The sequence below is a fragment of the Pezoporus wallicus genome, unplaced genomic scaffold, assembly GCF_028554395.1.
Source record: "Pezoporus wallicus isolate ANWC-B61680 ecotype Strahan unplaced genomic scaffold, APGP_CSIRO_Pwel_v1 contig_8473, whole genome shotgun sequence".
Classification (NCBI taxonomy): domain Eukaryota; kingdom Metazoa; phylum Chordata; class Aves; order Psittaciformes; family Psittacidae; genus Pezoporus; species Pezoporus wallicus.
In genome coordinates this window covers 501163-526190 of record NW_026635907.1, presented here as the reverse complement: position 1 = coordinate 526190, position 25028 = coordinate 501163, and the positions used below count along the sequence as shown (strand labels likewise).

General features: G+C 39.6%; 1 protein-coding gene across 1 annotated transcript in view; it reads left to right on the top strand.

Annotated features, from left to right (window-relative positions):
- Window positions 1-25028, top strand: part of RIT2 (Ras like without CAAX 2) — a 178911-nt gene that overhangs the window by 35894 nt on the left and 117989 nt on the right. The window contains exon 2 of the mRNA XM_057398574.1: window positions 9626-9682. Coding sequence (XP_057254557.1) covers window positions 9626-9682 — 57 coding nt within the window. The remainder of the gene's footprint in view (window positions 1-9625; window positions 9683-25028) is intronic.

Sequence of the window (25028 nt, the reverse complement as noted above, 5' to 3'; positions counted from 1 at the left end):
AATATCTCTACATTACTCCGAGCATTTATTATAGGTGCTGGCAACTGACTGGGTGTGTTGGGATGGAATGATGCTGCCCTCCCCCAACACATCTAGTTTAAAGCATCCTTGACTAACCTGGGAAGCCTCCACAGGTTAGCCTCCACAGACCAGCTCCACCAGCCCCCAGTAGACCTGGCCTACTAACTTGGGTTCCGTATTCAAGACACCCAAACCCCTGACTATGGCACCACCGTTCTAACCATTTATTAACCTGGCCAATCCTCCTAGCCTTTTTGGTGGCCTCTCCTTTATCCTGGAGAATCAACGAAAAGACTATCTGACCTCCAGAGCCCCTAACCTCCTCTCCCAGCGCTCTCTAGTCCTTCTTTATGTTCTCCAGGCTACTGCTGTCTGCATCACTAGCCCCCATATGGATCACTAGAAGCGGGTAATAATAAGTGGGGCAAAAAATTTTGCTTCCTTTGGATAGTTAGGTTTGACCATGTTTTCGACACTCTGGCAGGGCCATGGCTGACCCCACCGGGGCCGATCTGAGGGCCTCACTAAACCATCCAACCTGTAGTCGTGACAGACGGTGTGTACAAAGGGCAGGGACTAAATCAACATGAGTTTATGACCCGCACTTCCTGGGAATTCCTTGCTCATGGGGAAGAATTGCAATCCCTTATCCCCATCACAAATGGGGTTCAGTGGGTTACCCGCACCTGCTGCTGGCGGAACGTAGGCACAAGCTGAACCAGTCAGTGTGGCCCTGGACATCTAAGGGCATCATAGACTTGTTATTGCTCAATCTCGGGTGGCTGAATGCCACTTGTCCCTCTTAAGAAGTTGGACGCTGACCACTCGGGGGTCACGTAACTAGTTAGCATGCCAGAGTCTCGTTTGTCATTGGAATTAACCTGACAAATTGCTCCACCAACTAAGTGGCCATACACCACCACCCACGGAATCAAGAAGGAGGTCTCAATCTGTCAATCCTGTCCGTGTCTGGGCTGGGTGAGGTTTCCTGTGCTGTAACATAGACCATTATTGTTCAGATTCGCAGGGACAGATAGGCACATAAACCCTGCTAAATTGAAGGGACTTGGATGCCTTCAATGTCTGTGAACCTGGATGTTATCCTCTGCTTCACTGTAACGTATATTGAAAAATCCTTACATTTGTAATAGCAACAGCAACAAAAAGCTAGTCTGTTTCTTAACCCTTAATAAGACTTCTGTGTGGGATTAAATGGAAGAGTTGTATTATCCTCTTTGATGTGCCATCAGTTTTCCAGACCATAGGTTTAAAGTACAGAAGAGTTGGTGCCACATTACAGAACAACTATTCTCCCACTCTCAAGAAAATGCAGTTGCTGTCACTGCCAGTTCATCACTGCTTAATATATGGGATATAATTTTGCATGGAAGGTATCACAGGAACTAACCGCTAGTTTATGTTAGGAAACCAACAAACAATGTCAATTTACTACTTCCTGAAACATCAGCAAACCAAGTCAGAGCATCTAAAGTTATCATTACATGGAAACATGTCAGCAGCTAAAAAAAAACAAAGGGAGACATAAATGGTGGTTGCTGAGAGGTTTCTTTCCATGGATTTAAATGACTTTATCCTTTCTTTAAAGTCTTTTTCACAGTGAGCTAAATATGCTTGAGACTGGTAGCTGCAACGGCTCACTTATAAAAATCCTACTGTGTATTTTTCTCATTTGCTGTAGTTCCTTTGTAAAATTAGGATGTTTATCCACTGACTTTAATTGAAACATGTCTATTTATAATGGTTCAAGGTAAACTGTATTGTTCACAGAAATAATACGTGAAGATTGACTCTTTCTAGCTTTATTTAATATATTCTGTTTTAAAAATTACATTATATTAGAGTCTGGTTTAGAACCTTTTTATGTCATTACATTTTGTATTGCTCACTAATGGAAGGCTTAAGTTACCATTGGATTTTCTTGCTGAACTACAGTAGAAGACGCATTATTTTATCTTACCGATTTTAACTTGATGGAAGAAACACAGTGGGAAAATTTGCTAATAGCAGCATTTACCAGAAGTAATTTCTGTTTATTAATGCACTTGTCAAGTCATATAAGCTAAGCGGGGTATGGACTGTTCAGTATTTTCATGGGAGACCTTTCTGGTAGAGGTTGGGGATACACTATGGGGGAAATGGTGCATAAGTGGTAGCAATATACCTTGCCATTATAGTTAATTTATATCACATTATGATGATGTCTCTTATATGGGGAATAAATACAATTCTTGTCTGCTTCCTTGATTCCTTAAACACTGAACAGAGTTTTAGCATGAATTTTACAATGCAGTGCCTTCTGCTTTCCTATATTACACCAGGACCTGAGTCTGAATGTAAGTTTGAATGTTAGTCAGAAATTTTTAGTACAACCATTTCACACTAGAGTTATACTGATTCAGAAAACACGGAACCTTTTGGCAGTGAGAACATGTTTGCTGGAGGTTCACTGAAAGTTTTTCAAGTCCAGGATGAATTTTTCTGAAGTTTCTCTTTTTGTCTTTTAGTCCCTGCTGGAAAGCTGTTACGAGTACCTTACGAGTAATTGTCTTTGTTCTGCTGATCACACTTTAAAGAGAAATAGTGGTAACTCATATCTTTGTATCTAATGCTTGTGAGAAAAAGCAGCTGAGAGATACTCTGAGATTAGTGATTTTTAATTATTAATTCAAGTTGGTTTCAAAACCAAAGCAGGTACAAAACCGTATGAACAAGTCTTTCCCTTGTTCTGCAGTCTGAACAACATGACTAGCTCTCCTACTTCAATCACTATAAATGTTAAAGTTTATTTTGTTTTGTTTTTACCTTAAAACTTACTTCAGCATGCTTCCTGTGTAGTTTTGTGTGTTACGCTTTTTTTTAAAAAAAAGGAAATGCAGTTTGACAACTGTTTCAGTGAAGAAATTGCTCCTAATATCCAGTCTAAACCTCCCCTGTCACAGCTCGAGGCCATTACCCCTTGTCTTTTCTCTTTTCACTTAGGAGAAGAGACCAGCCACCTCCTGGTTCCATGTTCCTTTCAGGCAGTTGTAGAGAGCAGTAAGGTCCCCCCCTGAGCCTTCTCTTCTCCAGACTAAACCCCCCAGGTCCCTCAGCTGTTCCCCATCACACTTGTGCTCCAGGCCCAGCACCAGCTCCATTGCTCCTCTCTGGCCCCGCTCCAGCCCCTCAATGTCTCTCTTGTAGTGCAGGACCCAGAGCTGAACACAGGATTTGAGGTGCAGCCTCACCAGTGCCCAGTGCAGGGGGATGATCACTGCCCTGGCCCTGCTGCCACACTATTGCTGGTACAGGCCAGGATGCTGATGGCATGGCATCCTTGGCCACCTGGGCGCAAGCTGCTCATGTTCAGCTGCATCAATCAGCACCCCCAGGTCCTTTTCCATGAGCAGTTTTCCAGCCACTCTTCTCAGGCCTGGAGCGGTACATGGGGTTGTTGTGGCCCAAATGTAGGACCCGGCACTTTACTTTGTTGGACCTTGTACCGTTGGCAACAGCCCATTGATTCAGCCTGTCCAGATCCCGCTGCAGAGCCTCCAGCAGATCAACACCCTGTCTAGTAAGACAAACTTAATATAAATGTCTTGGCTTTTAAGACTGTGCCTTTTGATGCTTGCTACTCTTTACTGTGGCCTTCAGCTTTGACAGGTGAACAGAGCACATATTGCTTCAGCAAAAAGCAGTATAAAAAACGATGCTGTATCAGTAGCCTACTTATCCAATAGATTTTTGTACAGCAGATGTTCTTTATAAAATGTTTGACATCAAAAGCATGCAGTATTTTAGGAAAGCAAACATTCATTTCCATCAGTGATATTATTTGAAGACCTGATTATAGATGCTATCTATTTTACAATGTCATATATTAAATTAATGTTATCCCCACCTGAAACTGAGAATACAGAGGAAATTCTCCAAAAGAGCCTCTGTGTCAGTGATTCAAGACAGTCTTTTCACATAGAAAGAATCTTATAATCAGAAGTTTCTTGTATCTTCCATCCATGATTGAATTACGTTTCAGAAAAACCCTCATCTGGTGGCTAGAAATATTTTCTCATTTGTAGCCTGAACTTGTCCATAGCTAGCATCTCCCATTTATTTCACAGCAAAATTTACATTTAACAGCTTTTGTTATTTTGGTGTTTTACCATGATTTATGAAACTTTCAGAAACTGAACATACATGAAATCTTCCTCAGATTGTATTTAGATTTTTTTCCAACTTTTCCTTCCCCTCTCCTCCTTAAGATATTCAGGTAATACTGGTGTTTCCAGTTACACAAAGTTGCTGTGAGTATTAATGCAAGTCAGAGAGTGGATAAGACTTTGGAACAGAACTACTGTCTTCACCTCTTCCTGTTCATCATGCATATGTTTGCACATTGGTCTTAAAAGTCTATTTGATAAGATTCAGTGGGCAGAAGAATGATTGCAGATTACTTTTTACTTGACAAGTCAATCTAAAAATTCAGGAATGAGCTCCAAAAGAGTCGCTTATAAGGATGTTTTGTCATTTTTCCAAGACAGTGCAACAGAAGTCAACATTTCAATTTTTGGGCATGAACATTTGAAAAGATCATGCATTTTAGATAATACCTAGGGTCTTGGGGGTTTGAAACTATCAGAACGACCATAACTTAAAACTATCCAGTATTTCAGAGATAAAATAGTAGTGATAAAATGCCTGTCTGGTTGCTGAAATAGTCTGACTTTGGTATTGTAACTTATTTACATATTCATATATACATAAACACTTTATTAAAAGAATAAAATCAGGTATGTTTAGCATGCCCTGGGCATGTTCTTAGAAAGATATTTGATTTTACAGATTGATAGAGACAAGGATGTCACTTAAACTTTTAATTTATTTATTGCTTTTTCTCTTTTGTGCCAGTTTTTTCCTATGAACATGTTATACTGTTCTTAGACTCTGTAACTTCTTTGCTACCTTCTCTATGCTAATGAGATGTTTGTGCTTTCTTCTTTTCTCATGAACCTCATCAGCTGATCTGTAAAACCACTGACTTTATTATACTGTATTATTTTTAAGTCCATCTTCTGTGCTGGTACATTCAAAACCTCAATGTTTATAAGAACAGAAGTTAAAGATCCACTGGAATAGTGAATCTAAACTAAATTTAATCAGCAATATGGAATCACAGATCCCTGGGTTGCAACTACTGGGTTCATTTTCCTAGACTATTTAAGTGTAGGATTTTGTTATGAGGGTAAAGATTGTTTTGGAAACAGGAGAGTATGAATATGCAGAAGTTTTTGGTAGAATAAAGAGGGATAGGAAGTTCAGGACAAGATATTCATATCATGGATACTATTACCATAAAGAGCATTGTGTTAGCTCACAATGTACTCTCTGGCCTTGAAAAATGGTTATAGGGTTATTTTCAAAGTTGTTGGTATAAATCAAATTCAGAACAAATTAGAAGGACAGTAGGATTCTACTCTAACTTTTCTCAAAACTGCATGGGTATCTAAGCATTTTCTCTGTGGGCCTGTGGGCCTGTACAAACACATAAATTGTAAAAAGTCGATACCTTCTATACATGAAAGTTAATATTGTTGCACTGATCAAAAGTGTGTTTCAGAACAGAAATACAACCTCAGCCTTTCCCTGAGCAAGTACTGGGAGGCAAAAGAAAAGTATCAGAAAGGGAATAGAAATTATATTGAAAATAGCAGACAAGACTTAAGTTTATTATTCAAAGAAAACATACATTTCAGTGCCAGCATAGGTATCATGTATGCCTTTAAGAATTAATGAACATTGGATAAGCATGATTGGAAACAACTAAAAAATAAATGCAAGGACTGAAATCATTTTTTATTTTTAAAACACAAGAGAACTTTAAAGTTATGTAGTTGCTCATGTATATCAGGTCTACATTTATTCAACTGAGGCAATCTGCATTTGCTTAGCCACAGATGAATATAAAGAAGATACTATTCATCTGAAACAATGATCCTTTTACTTATCATAGTTGCCATGTGATGTACATGTCCCATGGAAAGGGAATGTTCATCGTGTTCTAAAATATTCATTAAAAAATTTCAGGCAACTTGCAATTCAAAATGTTTCACAATATATGGTATGGATCAAAAGGTTTTGTTTTGATTTTATTTTTTACAATTTTTTTACTGATTCTGCTTTTACATGTACTTACTCAAATACCTTTTTTATCCATTTATTCTGTTTTAATACCCTCCTTTAGAGCCACATTTTGATGCAGTGCTTTGTGTGTGGCATAAATTAAAGTTTAAATTCTCTGATTTATACATCTATAAAAATTTGAAGCAGTATTATTTGCATTTCCAAAGGAAAATGGTAACAATAAAAGCTGATGATGGTTTGCATTTGTTAGTTGGGAGTGTTAATTTACACAGAAGAAAGGATAATGGGTAAGGAAAAGAGGAGGAAGCAGGAAGAATATTTTTATAAAGCATCATGGAATACCCATACCAATTTTGGTATTAGTTTCCAAAATTAATTTTCTCCGGAAAATTACTGCTGATGAAGAAGACATTATATTCCACTGAGGCTTCTGTCCTGCTGGGGAGCCCAGACAAAGCTTGTTATAAACAGGTCTAATTCTCAAGGCTTCAGCTGTGTGGTTTCATGCCATAGCTCCTTCTTTTGCACTGTGAGGTGTTCCACCAGCTTCCAACTATCATTCAGAACTAGTTTCTGTATGTCAAGGAGCCAAGACTGCAATATCTGGTAAATCCAGACACAATTGCTGTTATACCTCAGATCTGATGTTTTGAGACTTCATTGTTCTCCATTCTCATGGAATAAGGGGTCTGTTATTTGAAGCCCAAAGCTAATTGTTCTGTTCCCTGAGAGGTGGTGGCTTGTTTGCCCCCTGTGAAAATGCTTGCTGCAGTGATGTGCAATAGGATTTAACAGAAAATGGAAATTCTTGTTTCAAAGCACACACAGAGAAAGATGGGTTGCAATTCCCACCTCTTATACACCAGTTTTATGTTGTAATTCAGTGATTAAAAAGATCAGTGTAGCTCAATTCCTTCTGTCTGAGGGAAAAAAAAACATAACCTGTTTTGGTTATGCTGCTAATTTAATTAGATGGTGCATGTGGTGATAAGCACCAAACAGGTTCCCTATGCTGGTGATTAGGAGGAGCACTTAACAAAGTTGTGGAACAAAATGCATGCAAAAAGAAGGTTTTGTTCACCATTTCCCAGCTGACTGCAAGGTATTTTCAGTCATTACGTAGAAGTACTTCTCTGAACACTGTTCACAGATTCTGTACCTCTCCAGATTAACTTTATGTATAACCAAGTCAAGCTCATGTAGAGCTATGGACTGAGACTACGATCAGTCCGTATTGCTTTACTCAACATTACAAGATAAGTTCCTCTTCTGATCTTCCTCTAAAGCACTGTTTGCAGCCTTGTTAAAGTTTTGATGCTGTATGTTCACACACATGGTGTAATTCGTAAGAAAATAATTTCACATGTCCTAGTGGCTAACATTTGCCCCTTGCAGTAGAAAGCCAGTATGATGCTTCCAAATAATTTCAGTCCTCTTAGATCCTGTGGATTTGATGAGGGTATGAATGATGTTTTGACCTATGATTTGGAGCTGTCTTAGGAGACAGGAAAAATATACCTACTATGAGTTCTGGGTGTCCTCTGAGAATTTCTGTTTCAGTTGTGACAACAGATTTTGTGATGCAGGCATCTCTCCAAAAGGAAACAGAATTAGATCAGAAACAGAGTAGCTTGCTTTTTAAAAAAAACAAAACGCTTGGCAAGAAAAAGCAGCAGGTAGTGAAACAAATCAAACTCATTTGTGGTACAGGCCCTCAGAAAGCTCAGAATTTGTGGGCATAAACCATATGAACAGCAGCTCTGCTAGCTGCCTCTGCTTAGAGGAAACTAGGCAGATCACATTAGACATCAAATTATTCTTCATAAACGACTAACAGTTATCAGATGGAGGTGCCTAAAAATCTGTTGTGATTAAAAAATTAGGTGTCCTGAAAATGAAAGTATCCAAACATGCACAGTACTTGAAAGCAGTGCAACTGATAACAGATAACAGACACAGAAGAGTGTCACTACATGTAGATTTATTCCTCTATAGTATGTATGGACTGAATGAGCTTCTTTTACACAGTTACCCCCTCTTGAGTTACTATGAATTTATAATGCTGCTTCTTAACATTTATATTTGTCTGCACTAAAGATGTAATAATTTATTAACATGGTAGTAAATGTTTAATACTCCTTGCCTGTACTGTTTTGTAAAACTATCACCTTAACCCCTTGATTATGGAAAATATAAGAAGGACAAACATTAAACTAAAACAGTGCTGGTTTAAATATGGGTATATTTGTACGCAGAATTTTTAGAAGTCGCACTTCTTGTTCATAACTTCTGCTACTGAAGATAACTGAGATGTTCAAGACATGGGGCAGAATCTCATGTTTGATTTAAGGTGTTGTGACTGGTAGTTATCATTCAGGTGGGATACTTCTTAAACAACCATCCACATAGCAGCTAAAGGGGCATTTTAATGCAGGCATAAGAAAAAAACAAACAACAAATCACAACAAAAACATAAAAAATTAAAATAGTAGAATTGGCTTAAAAAGCAAGCAATATTAAAAAAAAAAAAAAAGGTCCATTTCCCCCCCCCTCTTTTTTCCCTTACTGTTCAATTGGAATTCACTTATTTCACTTCTGAAGGACTTTTCACAGCTCTCAGTCTTAGGCAGAAAACTTTCTTTTCAAATGAGATGAGATGTAAATTCCTGAAGAAAAACAACAAAGGTAGCATAACTTCCCATGTTGTTCTGATAATGTGATATTACTGAGGCCGCTGAATACCTCAGCCTGTTTTCATGCTTATTCAGAATCCGTGCACTTTAGATGTTATATTGGAAACTTGGGGTTGGACAGGGTATGAATGCTTCTTGGTTTTCTGTATAAATTGGGATGTAATTTCCAGAATACCAGCTGTTCTAAATTATGCAAAGCAATTTTCTGAAGACTTGTGTAACTTCCCTAAAAATTTGGTCAGTAGGTACTACCAGTCTGTTCAGAAGAAACCACGTTCTAGATAGTTAACAAATTATTTGTCTGATACATCAAATTTTATGAGTAGGGTATTCCTAAAATGCACTAGACGTCAAATCAGATTCTGCAGTTAGTGGCATTTTGCAACATCATGAAAACATTTACAAATAACCTTTGTAAATTATTTTCTATGTTTTCTTTGTGGTAATTTTAATCTGTGTACAAAATCAGCTTAAAAGCATTTATCAAGTTTTTAAAAGATGAACCATTTTAATTACAAAATTGATAAATGCATTTTAAAAAGAAACTAAAATAAATAAAAAAAATTATTAGTATTTTTCCATTCATCAGTTCTCAGTTACCAATGTAATACCAATGTGTTCTTGCAGCTGTAGACCTAAAAAAGGCTTTTGACTCAGTTTCTAAGCTGGTGTTTGGATGAGTGAATTCTCAGCTTGTTATTCTCCTGTTGTATTTTAAAGACAGTAATAGATTTTTTTTCATTTCCCTCTCTCTTTCTCTTTCCCAGCAATGACAATGCAGTTCATAAGTCATCGGTTCCCTGACTATCATGATCCAACTATAGGTGAGTAGAGATTATTCTCTTCTTCATCCCTTTCAGTCTCTTTGCCTATTTGAGATTGCCATAGAAGCTCCTCCTAAATAACATTAAATAGAAACAAGATTTGTAAACTTTAAACTAATCTTTAATTTTGTGATAACAATGACATTGTTTCATGGTTGTATTATACCATAGTTATTTCTACCTGAAATGTTTTGTACAAAATCTCTTCCAACAGATTTGTGGCTTCACACTGTATAGCTACTGATGTCCATGCAATTATAATCACAAAATACAAACCACAAATGTTACAAGATAGAAAAAAAATATTGCAAATATTAAAATAATATAAAAACTCCAGTCTGAAGTGCGTTTTTTGAAAGTTCTGTTATTTTAGTACTGTTTTTCATTATTAAAGTCTGTTAACCTTTTCTAGAAAAATCAAGTGGCTATTATTCCATTGGATATAGCCTTACGGGGCAGAGGACGCCCAAGACTGTTGGTTGATATATCCTGACTAGAAAGAAGTGCAGCAGAGGGGCCAGGAGACCTCCACAAAAAGCTAATAGAAAAGCTAACAACACACACAGTATGATGAAATCTGGGGACAGTCTCCCAAGTATAAGTATGGAAGTGTTTTTTGGGCATGAGTGGATTGGATTGTGAAAGCCAAAGTGCTGCTTGAGGTGAAACTTTTGAGAGATATAAAAGACAAGGAGAGGTTTCTGCAGGCACACTGGTAACTAACTGAAGGCAAGGAAGAATGTAGGGCTGCTGGTGAGTGGCATAATGATGAGGAACATGGAAAGGACTAACACTCTTAGGACTTTATCCCAGCCTTTACAGAGAAGTTGTGTTTAGTAGAGGGGGATCAGCAAGGGACAAGTAAGTTAAACTGGGTGTAAACAAGTTAACTAAACTATGGGAGTAAGCTTGGGTCAATTGCTGAGCTGAGTAGCTCGAGAGAGGACGCCTTCAGCACTGGAGCGAGGGAAGCTCAGCGTCCAGGAGCCTCAACTCAGAGCGGCGAGAGCCACCGAGGGAGCCTCAAGTCCTCGACAGGAGCTGCCCAGGAGCCGGCAGCTCAGCTGAGGCGAGCAGGGACTCACAGGGGGCGGAGCCGGGAGGAGCGGCACCAGCCCTGAGGGGGTGAAAACCTGCCCAGGGAGCGCGAGGGATCGGGGGGGGGGGGGGGCAAACAGGGCGGGTCGAGGCCGTTTGCGCAGGGAGGAGGGCGGGATGGTGAGCACTGTCGTATGAGCAGGGCCCGGGCTGGGAGCTCTGCTCTGGCTGTCTCGACTGTGGCCAGCGTAGGCACCCAGACATGGCTGATGAAAGGGGAAGCTGCAGTGCAGAGCTCGGAGTGTAGAAAGTGCCTGCACTGGTCTGGTGAGGGGAGGGTGCACAATGGGCAGGGCTGCGCTCGGTGCTCCCTGGTGGAGGTGCTCCTGCAGCAGGGGCTGAGCTGCGGGACGCTGTCAATAGGCTGAAGATGTCAGGGAAGCTGAGGGGAAGCAGGGCTGCTTGCTCCAGGCCCAAACTGAGCAGGGGCCTCATGTGTCCGTTGTAGCTCATAGAGGAAAGAAGGAGGCCATAAACTAAGGAAGCTTCAAAATAGTAAAAAAAAAAAAAAAAACAAACAAAAAAAAAACAAGCAAAAAAAAGAGGCAGAGGACAATTAAAAGCAAGGGGCTTCCTCCTAAATCTGTTGTTCCCACGCAGAACCACATTGCTGTTCTACAGGGGGCTAATGAGGAAACACGCTCGCACCATGAACAGCCAACCGGCTGATGCACTGCTAAAGAAGATCACTGCTGGTGCTGCCGGTAAAAAGCGGTGCGTCGTAGTAGTAGGGGACTATTTTGAAAGGAACAGAGGCACCCATCTGTCAGCCTGACCCAGTCTCAAGGGAGGTGTGTTGCCTACCAGGGTCTCGGATCAGGATTTTGCAGAGAGGCTGCTCACTCTAGTAGGTCCCACTGACTATTACCCACTTCTAGTGATCCATACGGGAGCTAGTGATATAGATAGCAGTACCCCGGAGAAGATAAAGAAGGACTAGAGAGCGCTGGGAGAGGAGGTTAGGGGCTCTGGAGGTCAGATAGTCTTTTTGTTGATTCTCCAGGATAAAGGGGAGGCCCCCAAAAGGCTAGGAGGATTGGCCAGGTTAATAAATGGTTAGAACAGTGGTGCCATAGTCAGGGGTTTGAGCATCTTGAACACGGGACCCAAGTTAGTAGGCCAGGTCTACTGGGGGCTGGTGGAGCTGGTCTTTTAGGTAGGAGGCTTAACCTGGTTAGTCAGGGATGCTTTAAACTAGATGTGTTGGGGGAGGGCAGCATCATTCCATCCCAACACACCCAGTCAGTTGCCAGCACCTATAATAAATGCTCGGAGCAATGCAGAGATATTCCAGCCACTGAAGCCAATGAGACGGCTTCATTGGAGCTTGGTTCAGATGCCTCTGTACAAACTCCTGTAGCATGGGGAACAAAGAAGAGGAATTAGAGATGTGTGGACATCTACGGGGATATGATATAATAGGCATCACAGAAACATGGTGGAATGGCTCCTGTGACTGCAGTGTTGGAATGGAAGGTTACAGGCTCTTTAGAAAAGACAGGCCCGGAAGATGCGGAGGGGGAGTTCCTATTTATGTTAGGGTTAAAGGGAGAACAGTGGTGGGAGACATAACTGTGGGGATCCTTTACAGACCACCTGATCAAAAGGACTCAGTGAATGAAGCACTCTATAGACAGATAGGAACAGCCTCATGCTCACAGGCCCTTGTTCTCATGGGGGATTTCAGACACGCTGCTACATGTTGGAGAGATGGTACAGCCTGACACAACCAATCCAGGAGGCTCCTTGATTGTGTGGAAAACGACTTCCTTCTGCAAGTAATATAGGAACCAAAGAGGAGAAGTGCCATGCTTGACCTCATGTTCACCAACAGGGAAGGGCTGGTTGGAAATGTGACGCTCCAGGACAGGCTTGGTTGCAGCGATCATGAGATGGTCAAATTCGAGATCCGCAGGACAATGAGAAGAGAGTGCAGCAAGCTCACTGCTCTGGACTTCAAAAGAGCAGACTTTGGCTTCTTCAGGAGCCTCCTTAGTAAGGTTCCATGGGACATAGCCCTAGAGGGCAGGGGGGCCCAAGACTGTTGGTTGATATTCAAGAATCACCTACTGCAAGCTCAGGAGTGTTGCATCCCAACCAGAAGGAAGTGCAGCAGGAGGGCCAGGAGACCTCCTTGTATGGATAAGATGCTACTTAGGAAAATTCAAAGGAAAAAGAGGCTTATAAAAGGTGGAAGCAAGGACAGGCAGCCTTGGAAGAATAGAGGGATGTTGTGTGGGAAGCTAGGGACCAGGTTAGGAAAGCCCACTTAGAATTAAACTTCTCAAGGGATGTGAAAGATAACAGGCAGGGATTCTATAGGTACGTAGGGAATAAAAGACAGACTAGGGACAACATGGGCACCCTCCATAGTTCAGGAGAACTGGCTACCCTGGATTTGGAGAAGGCTGAAATTCTTAATGACTTCTTTGCCTCAGTCTTCCCTGGCAAATGCTCTGACCGCACCACCCAAGTCTTGGAAGGCAGATGCAGGGACTGTGAGAATGAAGACCCTAAGGCCACTGTAGGAGAGGATCTGGTCTGAGACCATCTTAAGAACCTGAACGTTCACATGCCCTTAGTGCCTGGTGAAATCCATCCACAGGTCCTGAAGGAGCTGGCAAATGAAGTTGCTCAGCCACTATCCATCATATTTGAAAAATCATGGCGGTCAGGTGAACTTCCCGATGGCTGGAAAGGGGGAAATATAACCCCCATTTTCAAGAAGCGGAAAATGGATGACCCAGGGAATTACAGACCAGTCAGTCTCACCTCTGTGCCTGGCAAAATCTTGGAGTAGATTCTCCTGGAAGGCATGCTAAAGCACATGAAAAACAACAAGGTGCTTGGTGACAGCCAGCATGGCGTCACTAAGGGACAGTCCTTCTTGACCAATTTGGTGGCCTTCTGTGATGGGGTTATGGAACTAATGGACAGGGGTAGAGCAGTTGACGTCATCTACCTGGACTTGTGCAAAGCATTCGATGCTGTCCCACATGACATCTTGGTCTCTAAATTGGACAGATACCAATTTGATAGGTGGAGCACTCGGTGGATAAAGAGCTGTTTGGATGGCTGCACAGAAAGAGTTGCGGTTAATGGCTCAATGTCCAGCTGGAGACCAGTAATGAGTGGTGTCTCTCAGTGACTGATATTGGGTCCAGTCTTTTTAAACATCTTTGTTGGTGACATGGACAGTGGGATTGAGTGCACCCTCAGCAAGTTTGCTGATGACACCAGGCTGTGTGGTTTGGTTGATACTCTGGAGGGAAAGAATGCTATCCAGAGGGACCTTGACACACTTTTGAGGTGGGCTGATACCAACTTTAAGAAATTTAACCTTGCCAAGTGCAAGGTCCTACACCTGGGTCAGAGCAATCCCAGGCATAGCTACAGGTTGGGCAGAGAAGAGATTCAGAGCAGCCCTGCGGAGAAGGACTTGGGGGTGTTGGTTAATAAGAATCTTAACATGAGCCAGCTTCAGTGTGCGCTCGCAGCCCAGAAAGCCAACCGTATCCTGGGCTTCGAAAGGAGCATGACCAGCAGGTCGAAGGAGGTGGTCCTGCTCCTTTGCTCTCGGGTGACCTCACCTGGAGTATTGTGTGCAGTTCTGGTGTCCTCAACATAAAAAGGACATGGAACTGTTGGAACAAATCCAGAGGAGACCACAAGGATGATCATGGAACTGGAGCACCTACCATATGAAGACAGGCTGAGAAAGGTGGGGACTGTTCAGCCTGGAGAAGAGAAGGCTGCATGGAGACCTCATAGTAGCCTTCCAGTGTCTGAAGGGGGCCTATAAGGATTCTGGGGAGGGATACTTCATTAGGCACTGTAGTGACAGGGCAAGGGGGAATTGGTTAAAACTTAAACAGGGGAAGTTTAGATACAAGATAAATATAAGGAGGAAATTCTTTACTGTGAGGGGGGTGAGGCACTGGAATGGATTGCCCAGTGAACCTGTGAATGCTCCATCCCTGGTGGTGTTCAAGGCCAGGTTGGCCAGAGCCTTGGGTGACATGGTTTAGTGTGAGGTGTCCCTGTACATGGCAGGGTGATTAGAACTGGATGATCTTAAGGTCCTTTCCAACTCTAACTTTTCTGTGATTCTATGATTCGATTGAATTTAATATAATAGATTTGTGCTCTTGGGTCACATAGACTATTAACTCCAGTGAGCTTGCCTGCATTATAAACTTCAGTAATGATACGTACATGTAACTGCAATACACTGAAATATGCTTTAAATGCTGACCATTACATGACTGTTTAATTGAAGTACAAGGGGATGTCTGAGATTGAAGAGAGATCTGTGATGAATTCTGGTTGAGTGATTTTCTGTTTCTACAACAGTTAACTCAAAAAAACTATGGCAAAAATTATGTCTCATTAAAATGTTTGAATTTTTTTTCCGCCCTTCTAAGCTGTGTAGAAATTGGTATTTTCAGAGTATAAACTGAAGTAATTGATTGCCTGGAACAACCCTGATTCATGTTGTTGTATGGGGTATCATCTGTGCACATTCTGTCTGACACCTGGCTAACACCAAACTGAGCATGTGCTGGCAATATGGCTTTGTGGCAAATAAGGTTCAAGGTATACTGGACTGCATTAAGAGGAGTGTTGACAGCAGGTTGAGAGAGGTGATCCTTCCTCTCTTTATTCAGTACTACAGAGGCCACACCTGGGGTATTGTGTCTGGCCATGGGCACCCAGCCACAGTTTGTCCAGAAAGGTTGTGGAGTCTCTATCCTTGTGGATACTCAAAACTGTACAGACATAGTTCTGGGCATCCAGTTCTAAGGGGGGCCTGATTAAGCAGAGGTTTAGACCAGATTATCTCCAGAGGTCCCTGACAGCCTGAGCTGTGACTCTATGTTGTCAAGAGTTGTCAAAAAACTTATTGCTGTTAAGCATCTTGTGGGCATTATAACAATTATTAATACAAATGTATGCAATAAAAAAGCATGTGACATTGCACAGAAATCAGCAGAAGTGAACATTTCTTCATTAAATAATGTCTTAGTTATTTTTACTTACAGGAAAAAGCCCTTGCATTTATAAGGACTATCCACATGTAATATTTAATTATACTAAGCAAAAGACAAAAGATGGCAGAATCTTGGTCTGATAAGTGGGAGGTAATATTAAAATTCACAAAGATTGCCTTGAGAAATAAAAATTGAAAAAAAAAAGAATAAAAAAAAGAACAATTTTTTGTTATCTTTGAAATATTCAGATTTTTCAAACTCTGGTTTGACCTCTATAAAGTTACTCCATTTCTAGGTAAAGCATCTAGATCTAAATGATCTAGAAAGCATCTAAATCATCTTTAATGATAAATAATACTAATAATGGTAGTATTTCTTTTAATTTGTTATTTCTACCAAATTGCACATTTCCTGGGTATTAATTCCTGGCGCATTGTGGTATTTTAATGACTAAAAAAAAGATGCATAAACTCTTCATGCCACTACTAATTCTATAACCATTGAAAATATTACAAAATAAGAATGTGATGTGTAAGCTCTAAAGAAGACAAAAGTACTATGCAGTTGCTACAAATTCACTTGTTGCATGCAGAAAAAAAAAAGGAATCATTAGATCTAATTGGAGAAAAGGAACATTAGTAGTTACTGACATCATTAAGTTGTGTACATACACCCATCTTTATTATTAACTATCCATCTGCCACCTGTATTTATCCATATATTGTATCCTGTCATAATCTTAAGTTATTGGTCTCTAGACACTGCCACAATATGAATAATAGATAATCATAAAGAGAAGGAAAGCTCATGATGCATTGTAAGTACATAATGCAGGAATGCCTAGAGGACCTAATCAGCATGAAGGTCTCCTTGAGTAAGAGACAGCTTCTACTCTGTAAAACCAACACTCTAAATAGGTGAAAAGAGAGGGAGAGACAGAACAGTGAAATGAAATATTGAATTCAAACCCACACAGCTGGCTGGAGGCAGGACTGGAAGTACAGCTCTGAGTTTTATCTGTTCAGCACTTCTGTCCCTTGGAACATGCTGAGGACATCCTGAGAAAGGCCTAATTCTATTTATGCTCTGAAACAACAGAGTATAATCTTGTGCTAAGTACTTGCATTTCTTTCTGGGTAAATTTGTCGTATGACCCCTCAAAATTGGACATAAACCCCCAAGACAAAGAGAAGGTATAATTTGTTATCTGACCTATAATAACAAATAAATTTTAAAATCTCAGTGCACTGGAAAATTTTATGCTGTTGAGATTGCTTTTACTACTTTTGATCCCCTGGTTGCAAATCACAGAATTTGTCTTTTTGTTGTTGCTGCTGTTGTACATCCACTAGTAGGCATATTTTAACTATTTTCCATCAGTCTAAAAGAATATTAGGTGATCCAGAATGAGCATATTCAGGGCCAAGACTATGCGATGCCAGGATTTCATAGAATCCTAGAATCATAGAATAGTTAGGCTTAGAATACTTAAGATCATCTAGTTCCAACTCCCTGCCATGGGCAAGGACGTCTCACGCTAGACTGTCATCCAAGACTCTGTCTAACCTGGCCTGGAACATTGCCAGGGATTGAGCATTTTGTCAGATAAGAAGCTGTTCTTCAAAGGTCACAAGGAGCTAGCCATAGACAGATGCTTTGTGTTACGCATTTTCGAGCACTTTTATTCCTCAGCAATTTGTATCCTATTTATGGAGCTCATGAGCTGTCCTGAACTTGTCTGGACACACTGACCTCAGAAGATCCACAAATTGATCTTGTATGATCAGCTAACAACACATGAAATACCTGAAACAAGTAATCTACAACAGTTCTTGCTTTGACTTTAAAATAAATGGCTGCCAACTGGTTTTCATGTTCTATTTCATAAAAGCACAAATCCTTTCAATCCTGAGAAATGTTCTGAAGTCCAATTCTTTTGCTATAAAGAATGTATTTTATGTTCTAACCTATTTCTTCCTTCATAGAAGAATACCCATAGGCAATTGTTTTTTGAAGGTTTTTAGATTTTTTTTCTTCTTATTTTTATTTTATACATCATCTGTAAACTCACAAAACAGTGAGGTTTAAAGGGAGTACAAAGATGAGACCATATTTCTCTTTTGTCTAGTCCATCATGAGACTATGGTAAAAATTGCTGTTACTGACTAGAGAATACAGAAGAGTTTTTTCAGTGTAATAAGCTGCCAAATGTGCTTCTCCTTCCAATTTTTGCTTCCCTCCAAACACACAGTTAGGAATTTACCCTAAACATTGTGCAGTAGTAATCATGTAGCTTAAAATTCCAGAGCATTATTTTTCCCTTTTTTGTGACAGTCCCTAGGAACATGGATTTTCTCTATCATTCCTTTTCATTGTGGCTCAGCATTATGTTGCCAGTGTTTCTTCAGTGACTTAATATCTAACAATATAGTAGATACATGCGATTCAAATCTAATGGTGCTTTGTACTTACAATTTTTTTTTCTGTTATCCACTGACATTTTTGAAATATTACATGGGATCTTCATCACTGAAAGCTGCTGCTGTTGTAGGATGATGCAGAAATTTTGTTCAAACCATATTTCAGTTGCTACATTAGATAATGCATGTGCTCATAGATTTGTATGTCATACATACATTTCAAGTGAGCAAATCTGATCCTAAACCAACTATGCAAATAGATTTAGACTTAATTTACATGGTTTTCTTTCTGTGTATTATAGTTTATAGAAAAAGTACCTATACTCCTTCCAAATGCATTTTTGTTCCAATAGGAATTTATTCTGAGAAGTACAGAGTGTTACAGACATCAGACATATGGTATCAAAATAAATGATCACAATAAATGGTCCCTTCTAATATGAAACTGTCCTTTATTTTAGCTGATCGTCTTAGTCTGAAAACCTGATGTCAAGAAATGCAAGCTGTAGGCATTAAAACCACATATAAATAAACACGCATACACATAAATACACAAATACATGTGTCAGTACTTGTTTAAAATATAAACATTGAATAAAAACTTAAAAGCTACCTGAATTGCTAATTTTGATCCTGGCAATTTGAATTTAATGCTAGGTGGGAATAACAATTGTGTTTTAGTTCTGCTGCAAATATTGCAGTCCAAAATTTTGAGTCATAATTGATTTATTTTTTCTGAGTAAATGGGGAGAGGAAGGACATTTTTTTTTTTTTTTAATATTAGACTGTACATAGGCAAAATTTCAGAGCTTATCATGTCTTGAAAATGAAATTATTTCAGCACACATTTAACATTTAATTGTAGTCAACAATGGGAACAATTTCCAAGTGGCAGTGGATGTGATCATTTTCTGGAACAAATGGGTAAGAACAATTTACACTCTGTACAGTCTTTGGCAATATCACAGAAAGTTAATGCAAGCAGAGTGGCAGGGAAGGAAGCATGACATAGTGTAGCAAACTGGACAGCCTCCAAGATGCTCATTAAACATGTGACTAATCTTAAAATGAATACATAATGCAAACGAGATGCGAAAGCCGCTTCCTGTTTTGGTGAGATATCACTGCATGAGATTGTGTCAAATGAGCAGTTGAGGGCATTAAGGCTGAGTCAATGTCAGACTTTAATTGAAATGGGGGTGTGATGGGAGGCACTCTAGCATTAAGCATATGAATTTCCATAAGGTTTCCTAATGAAGTAATGCATTCACCAAAGCATCAAATAAAACACAGTTAAACTCATCTTTAATAAGATAGTGGAAATGTGGGGGTGAACTTGAGAAAAAATACAAAATGTGACTTAACATTCACTAAGGTTATATAATGTGAAATGTCTGTGTTATAAAGAATACTGTATCAGTTTTCAAGGCACAATAATGGAAAAGGATAAATCATGGGAAATGATTATTCATTAGGTATTCATTAGTAATGACAGAGTGAAAAAAGACAAAGATGAGACACATCTATTAGATTGGGTGAGAGGTGTCTTGCCAGAAAAGTGCTATTTTTAGGGTCAGAGTGTTTCTAGATATTTTCTACTCTTACCTAAAACATGTATATGCATCTATTCCATCCCTAATTTCAGTCTCATTTTTCCATAGAAGGTAAAATACTTGGATTGGACTGAACAAGCCACAGCTGGATTTGAGCTTTAAAATTGTTATTTAAAAAAAAAAATCATGTGATCAGTAGATAAATAGTTTGTACCACCTTTCAATCATCATTCTCTATATATTTAGTAGCCTTACTTGAGACTGGATAAACATCTTGCGTAAAATGATCTGGAACCAGAACAATTTGTTTCCAAAGGCTGTCTCCAAGTGTATTCAGTCTGATTGTGTAGACATGCCTATGTTTATGTTCCATACTCATCGTTTAAAATGAGAAGAATATAGAAGAAAATTGGTGTATGCATTTGAACCGTATCCTTAAACCTATGTTTTATGATTAGTTTTAATTTCTCTATAGGTTGATATTATCTGCATCGTAATCTCCTACTCAGGTTAGGAGATTAATACTCACTTTGGTATAAAGCGTTTTGATTTATGTACAAGAGGAAGAGAAAACAGAGATTGTGCTTACTATGTTAGGGTTAGACCACATATTCCAACACCTAAATTAAAATGTTTACATATGAGCTGTGTATCTAAGTGCCAGTTACGTAGAATTCAGGGAGATTTAGGAGTAGAGGTGAGTGGAGGTTAATTTTTGCTCACTTTCCTTACCACAGGCTTTGAGAGCCATTCGATACGTGCTGCACTATCCTGCTTTGGTTCAGGTTCGTGATCCAGAAGGCTGTGGATCCCCCACAGGTCTTGTGCTGTCATCATCTGTAACACTGTGGATGTGACATAGGACCTATGGAGCACCAGAGCCTTCCTAATCCAGTGAGGGAATGCCAGGCAAGATTCCTGAAAGCTTATCAAACAGCAGTAGTCATGTATGGGAATGAACAGCATCTGTACTTCTACTGAGTGTAAGGGGAATTTAGATACCTACCTTGAATGTAGACACATATTTTGTAGCTGTCTAAATGCAAGTGCCTGGAGGTGAGTTGCAGTACCTTCCCTGACAACTTGTCAGAACAAGGGCTTTCACAGATCATAGTGATATCTCTCCGGAGTGCCTGGGTAGATGTCCTGCAGTGAAGGGAGGAAATAGCAGAGTGCGACTTGCCATGCAGTATCTTTGTTGAAAGCTGCAAAAGAAAGGAGACCACTGGCATGTATCTGGTAGCACTGGCGCTGCCACTCTAAGATTTAAAAAAAAAAAACCCTCATTAATAAAAAATGAGGGAGTAGTATTAAGAAATTAAGAATGTAAAAAATTCCTAAGCTGCTCAGCTAGTTTAGATTTCAGTGAGGCAACAAAATACCTTCTGCTTGGTGTTGTTATGATAACCTGCCATGAAGGGAAACACAAACTGTATGAAGCCATTAAGAATGGAGATTAGAAAATCATAGTAGATTGTTCTAAATGTGGTGGAAACAATATGAAAAAAAAAAATATCAATCCTATTTATCCTGAAAAGGAATTTTTGAAAAGGTGTAAAGAGCAGATTGATGATAGTTGGATCATTTCAATCTGAGCTATATCCTCTAATTTAGATGCATTCTAAGCTCAAGATGACCTTTGGTTCTTTCCCTTTCCTGTGTTGAGAACATCATATTTTCCTCAGTGAAACAGTTTCGCCCTGTTCTAAATATATGAAACGTTCTCTGTCTCTGCTATTAAATTTTTTCTTGGGATTTTGCTTTGATAAGCCAATTATTCAGTCCTAAAAGGTTTGCAGACTTCATGCAAGAAATAACCAAAGCAACCAGTTACATTTTCCTGTCCTTTCTCAAGATGAATCACCACTAACATCCTGGAAAAATACCTAATGTCTGCTACTGCTCTGTCACATTCATATTTTCTTACAAATGCAACTCATCATGTAATTATTTGAGGGCTGTTTACACCAGGTGACAACTCCCTGTCACATAGCATTTTCAAAGACTAGGAAACAGTGCTTAAAGTAGTAATTTTCCTTTGCTAATATCTCTGATATAAACTGATATAAACCATAGCAGACCTGCAGATGCAGTCTGTGTCTTTCCAGGGAGTAAGTGGCCCAGAGAGATGTTCCTAGACTTGTCATTTTCTCCCTTACGATTTCATCAAACACCTGCTCAGAGGCTGGATGTTAAACGGAATGCCTTGGAGAGCATTTAGGCTTGCAGTTTAGTCTTGGAAATGCAGTTGGCTGGCTGTGTCCATCATTCCACACACCCTTAGATAACTTGACACAGCAGCTACGCTTCCAGAACCACTTTAGCCACAGTGGTAGCAGACAGCAACTACAGTTAACAAGCCTGAGACCTGTGAGGTCTCAGGGAGCTAAAGGCTGAGAGAGCTGGGTTTAGTTTGAGAAGAGAGTGTTCAAGGGAGAACTTATCACCATGTTCCAGTATTTAAAGGGTGGCTACAAAGAAGATGAAGTCTCCTTTTTTACAAGGAGTCACATGGAAAAGACATTGGGCAATGGGCACGAGTTACTGTTGGGGAGATTCTGGTTGGACACTGGAGGAAAATTTTTTTAGTGATAACAATTAGCCATTGGAATAATCTCCCCAGGCAAGTGGTGGATCCCCCAGAGTTTAAGATTCAGCTGGACAGGATGCTGGGACATTGACTCTAGATCATGCTATGCCAAGAAAGATTGGATCATATGTTCCTTGATGTCCCTTCCAACCTGGGGTTCCATGATTCTGTGAAATAGTGTATAGAGTAGACTCAGTGTAGAGCTATCTAATTTCTGTACCCTAAATTGTGAACAAGGAATAATAAATGGCCTGTTGCCTGGCAGGAACAGATTTTGGAGGCTCTACAGAAACTCTAGTTTTGTAAGGTAAAACGAGCCAAATCTGACAGCTAATTTGTGTGGTAAAGAAGGAATTCCCACTCTTCATCTATGCCCTGCTCTCACTCTTACTGGTGCTCTGGCATACATTGGACAAGCTGATTCAACAGCAGTCCAGAAGAAAACTAAGCCACCCCAACACAGAACAGTTGTATACCACATTAGTGAGCTTAATCACCTTAGTAAAAATAGTTCTGTAAGCCACAAAAGTGGCAAAAGGGATAGTATGGAACCATATATGGGGAAATGTGAGTATAGGTGGGAATGAAAGAGATCTTTTATTTCTGGGACAAGCAAGATGTAGAAACTGAATCACCATCTCATGCAGACTTGCTCTCAGACACCAGTCTGTGAGGCAGAATTCCTTCCCAAGTTGATCTCTGTTATCAAAAAGAATATTGATAACTAAGTATCTGTGCCAAAAATGTAGATGGATTCAAAAACCATTTGTAATGGCTTTTGGTTTTCTAGTAAACTACTAGAGGGAAAAATAGCCATCAAGGGTTGTAAAGAACAAACTCTGCTTTTACTTAGAAAGGCCTTTGAGATGCAAATAACTGGAAGCTGAGAAAATATGCCAAGCAAAAATCATTGTGTAGGATTCCTTGGGTCACTCTGTAAAAGTGAAAAATGGATTAGATTGTTGATCTTTTATTGCTCTACTCCTTATATTCTCATTTGGAGCATTTACCTAATCTGAATTACTTTAATTAATAAACTGGCTGGTGATCTGTCTTCCCTTTCTCCCTTGTTTCAGAAAGCAAGCAAGTAGATGAGCAATTCTATTTTTTTGTCAAACATGGAATCATAGAATCTCTGCTTAACTCCTGCTTAACATGGCTGGAACAGGAAAGGAAATTGTTTCTCCATTGTGTTGCAGTGAGAGACCTATGCTGCATGGTCACATGAGAAAAACCACCACTATCCCTAAATGGTTCATAGTTATCTATCTGCCATTATCTCTCTTTTGTGCTAGAAATAAGATATATTTCTGCCTTGGCCATCTTACCATCTCACTGAATAACGTATCAACGGAGGATCGAGCATAGTATTATACAACCTTTCTAAACCCCTGAGTTTAATTGCATATTTGCTAAACAGAGAGAAGAAAACTAGCAAAAAATGTATACAAGTGTGACCTTGTGGTTGTTATGATAACACTGATTAAAACTTAGGAGGGAAAAAAAACCTTTTCTTGTAACTGACAGTAGAAAAATATTCCTGTGGTAAATTTTTTTATAACAGTAATATTAGTAATAATGATAATAATGAAACAGTTTTGTTATAGTTCTTTCATATCTACTATATTTAGAATTTAGAAAGAGTCAGCCAAGAATAGAAACCATTGTTCAAATATTTTTGTCTGTTCTACTCAGGCTATTTTTTTTTTTTTTGTATCAGCTTCATTCAGGCAGAAGACCTCTATCTCAGCAGCTGGTGGTTTTGATTTGACTCAGTCTGACAGTCCTCACTTTGCCCTGCATTGATTCACCAGTTCTCTGATTCAACCATCTAATAAACTGAAGTGGCAAAAAGAAGATGAAGGGTGCTTCTTCTCATAACAATATAGCTTATTCTCAGTTCTGACCTCTTCAAACCTTTCTCCAGGATTACAGTGATACTCTAAACATCAACCTATCATAGAAAATTGGGACATTTCCTTCTTGGGTTCTTACCTACTGTAGTTTTTCTAGTAGAGATTCATATACACACTTCCATTGGACTGAGCCGCTCATATAATCTGGGGAACTCAACTCCTAGTCTATAGATCCTGATAATATTTAAGGGCGAGTAAAGTGTCCATCTGGCTGGTGACATTAAAGCATAAGAGTTGGTCATCCAGAACTATAAACCACAGTGAACTCACACGTGAATTGTGGTTTCTAATTTATAACATAAATGTACCAAAGTTCTAGAGTGTGATTTATCTCACCCTAATATGTTCGTGTCAAGTTAGTCAGATCAATAATGGTATCAAATGTGAAATACTATAAAGAAAATCTAGGTTCTTAGGGCTAAAGTGGGGTGAAATGTAATGTTATGTGGCAACTGAAGAGATTGAGAAGTCCTGGGAATTAGGTGACTGATGGTGGCGTGATGTTGGTGACTGAAATTGGACCTAAGTTACTCTGTGGGTTTAGCACAGTGGTTCTAAGTATCACTAATCCCTTATAATGATAATAATTATGATTAGGATCTTAAACTTCGAAGGAGCTGAAGTGAGATTTGTCACCCTTAAATGGGGTCACCAGTGGAAAACTGGATTACCCATTCCCTGTGTATCTTGATTTGTAAAAGTACTCCTTTAATTATACTTTAAATTGGAAGAGACGCTAATTCTATGGTTTCCTAGATGTGCATGATTCATCATGCTC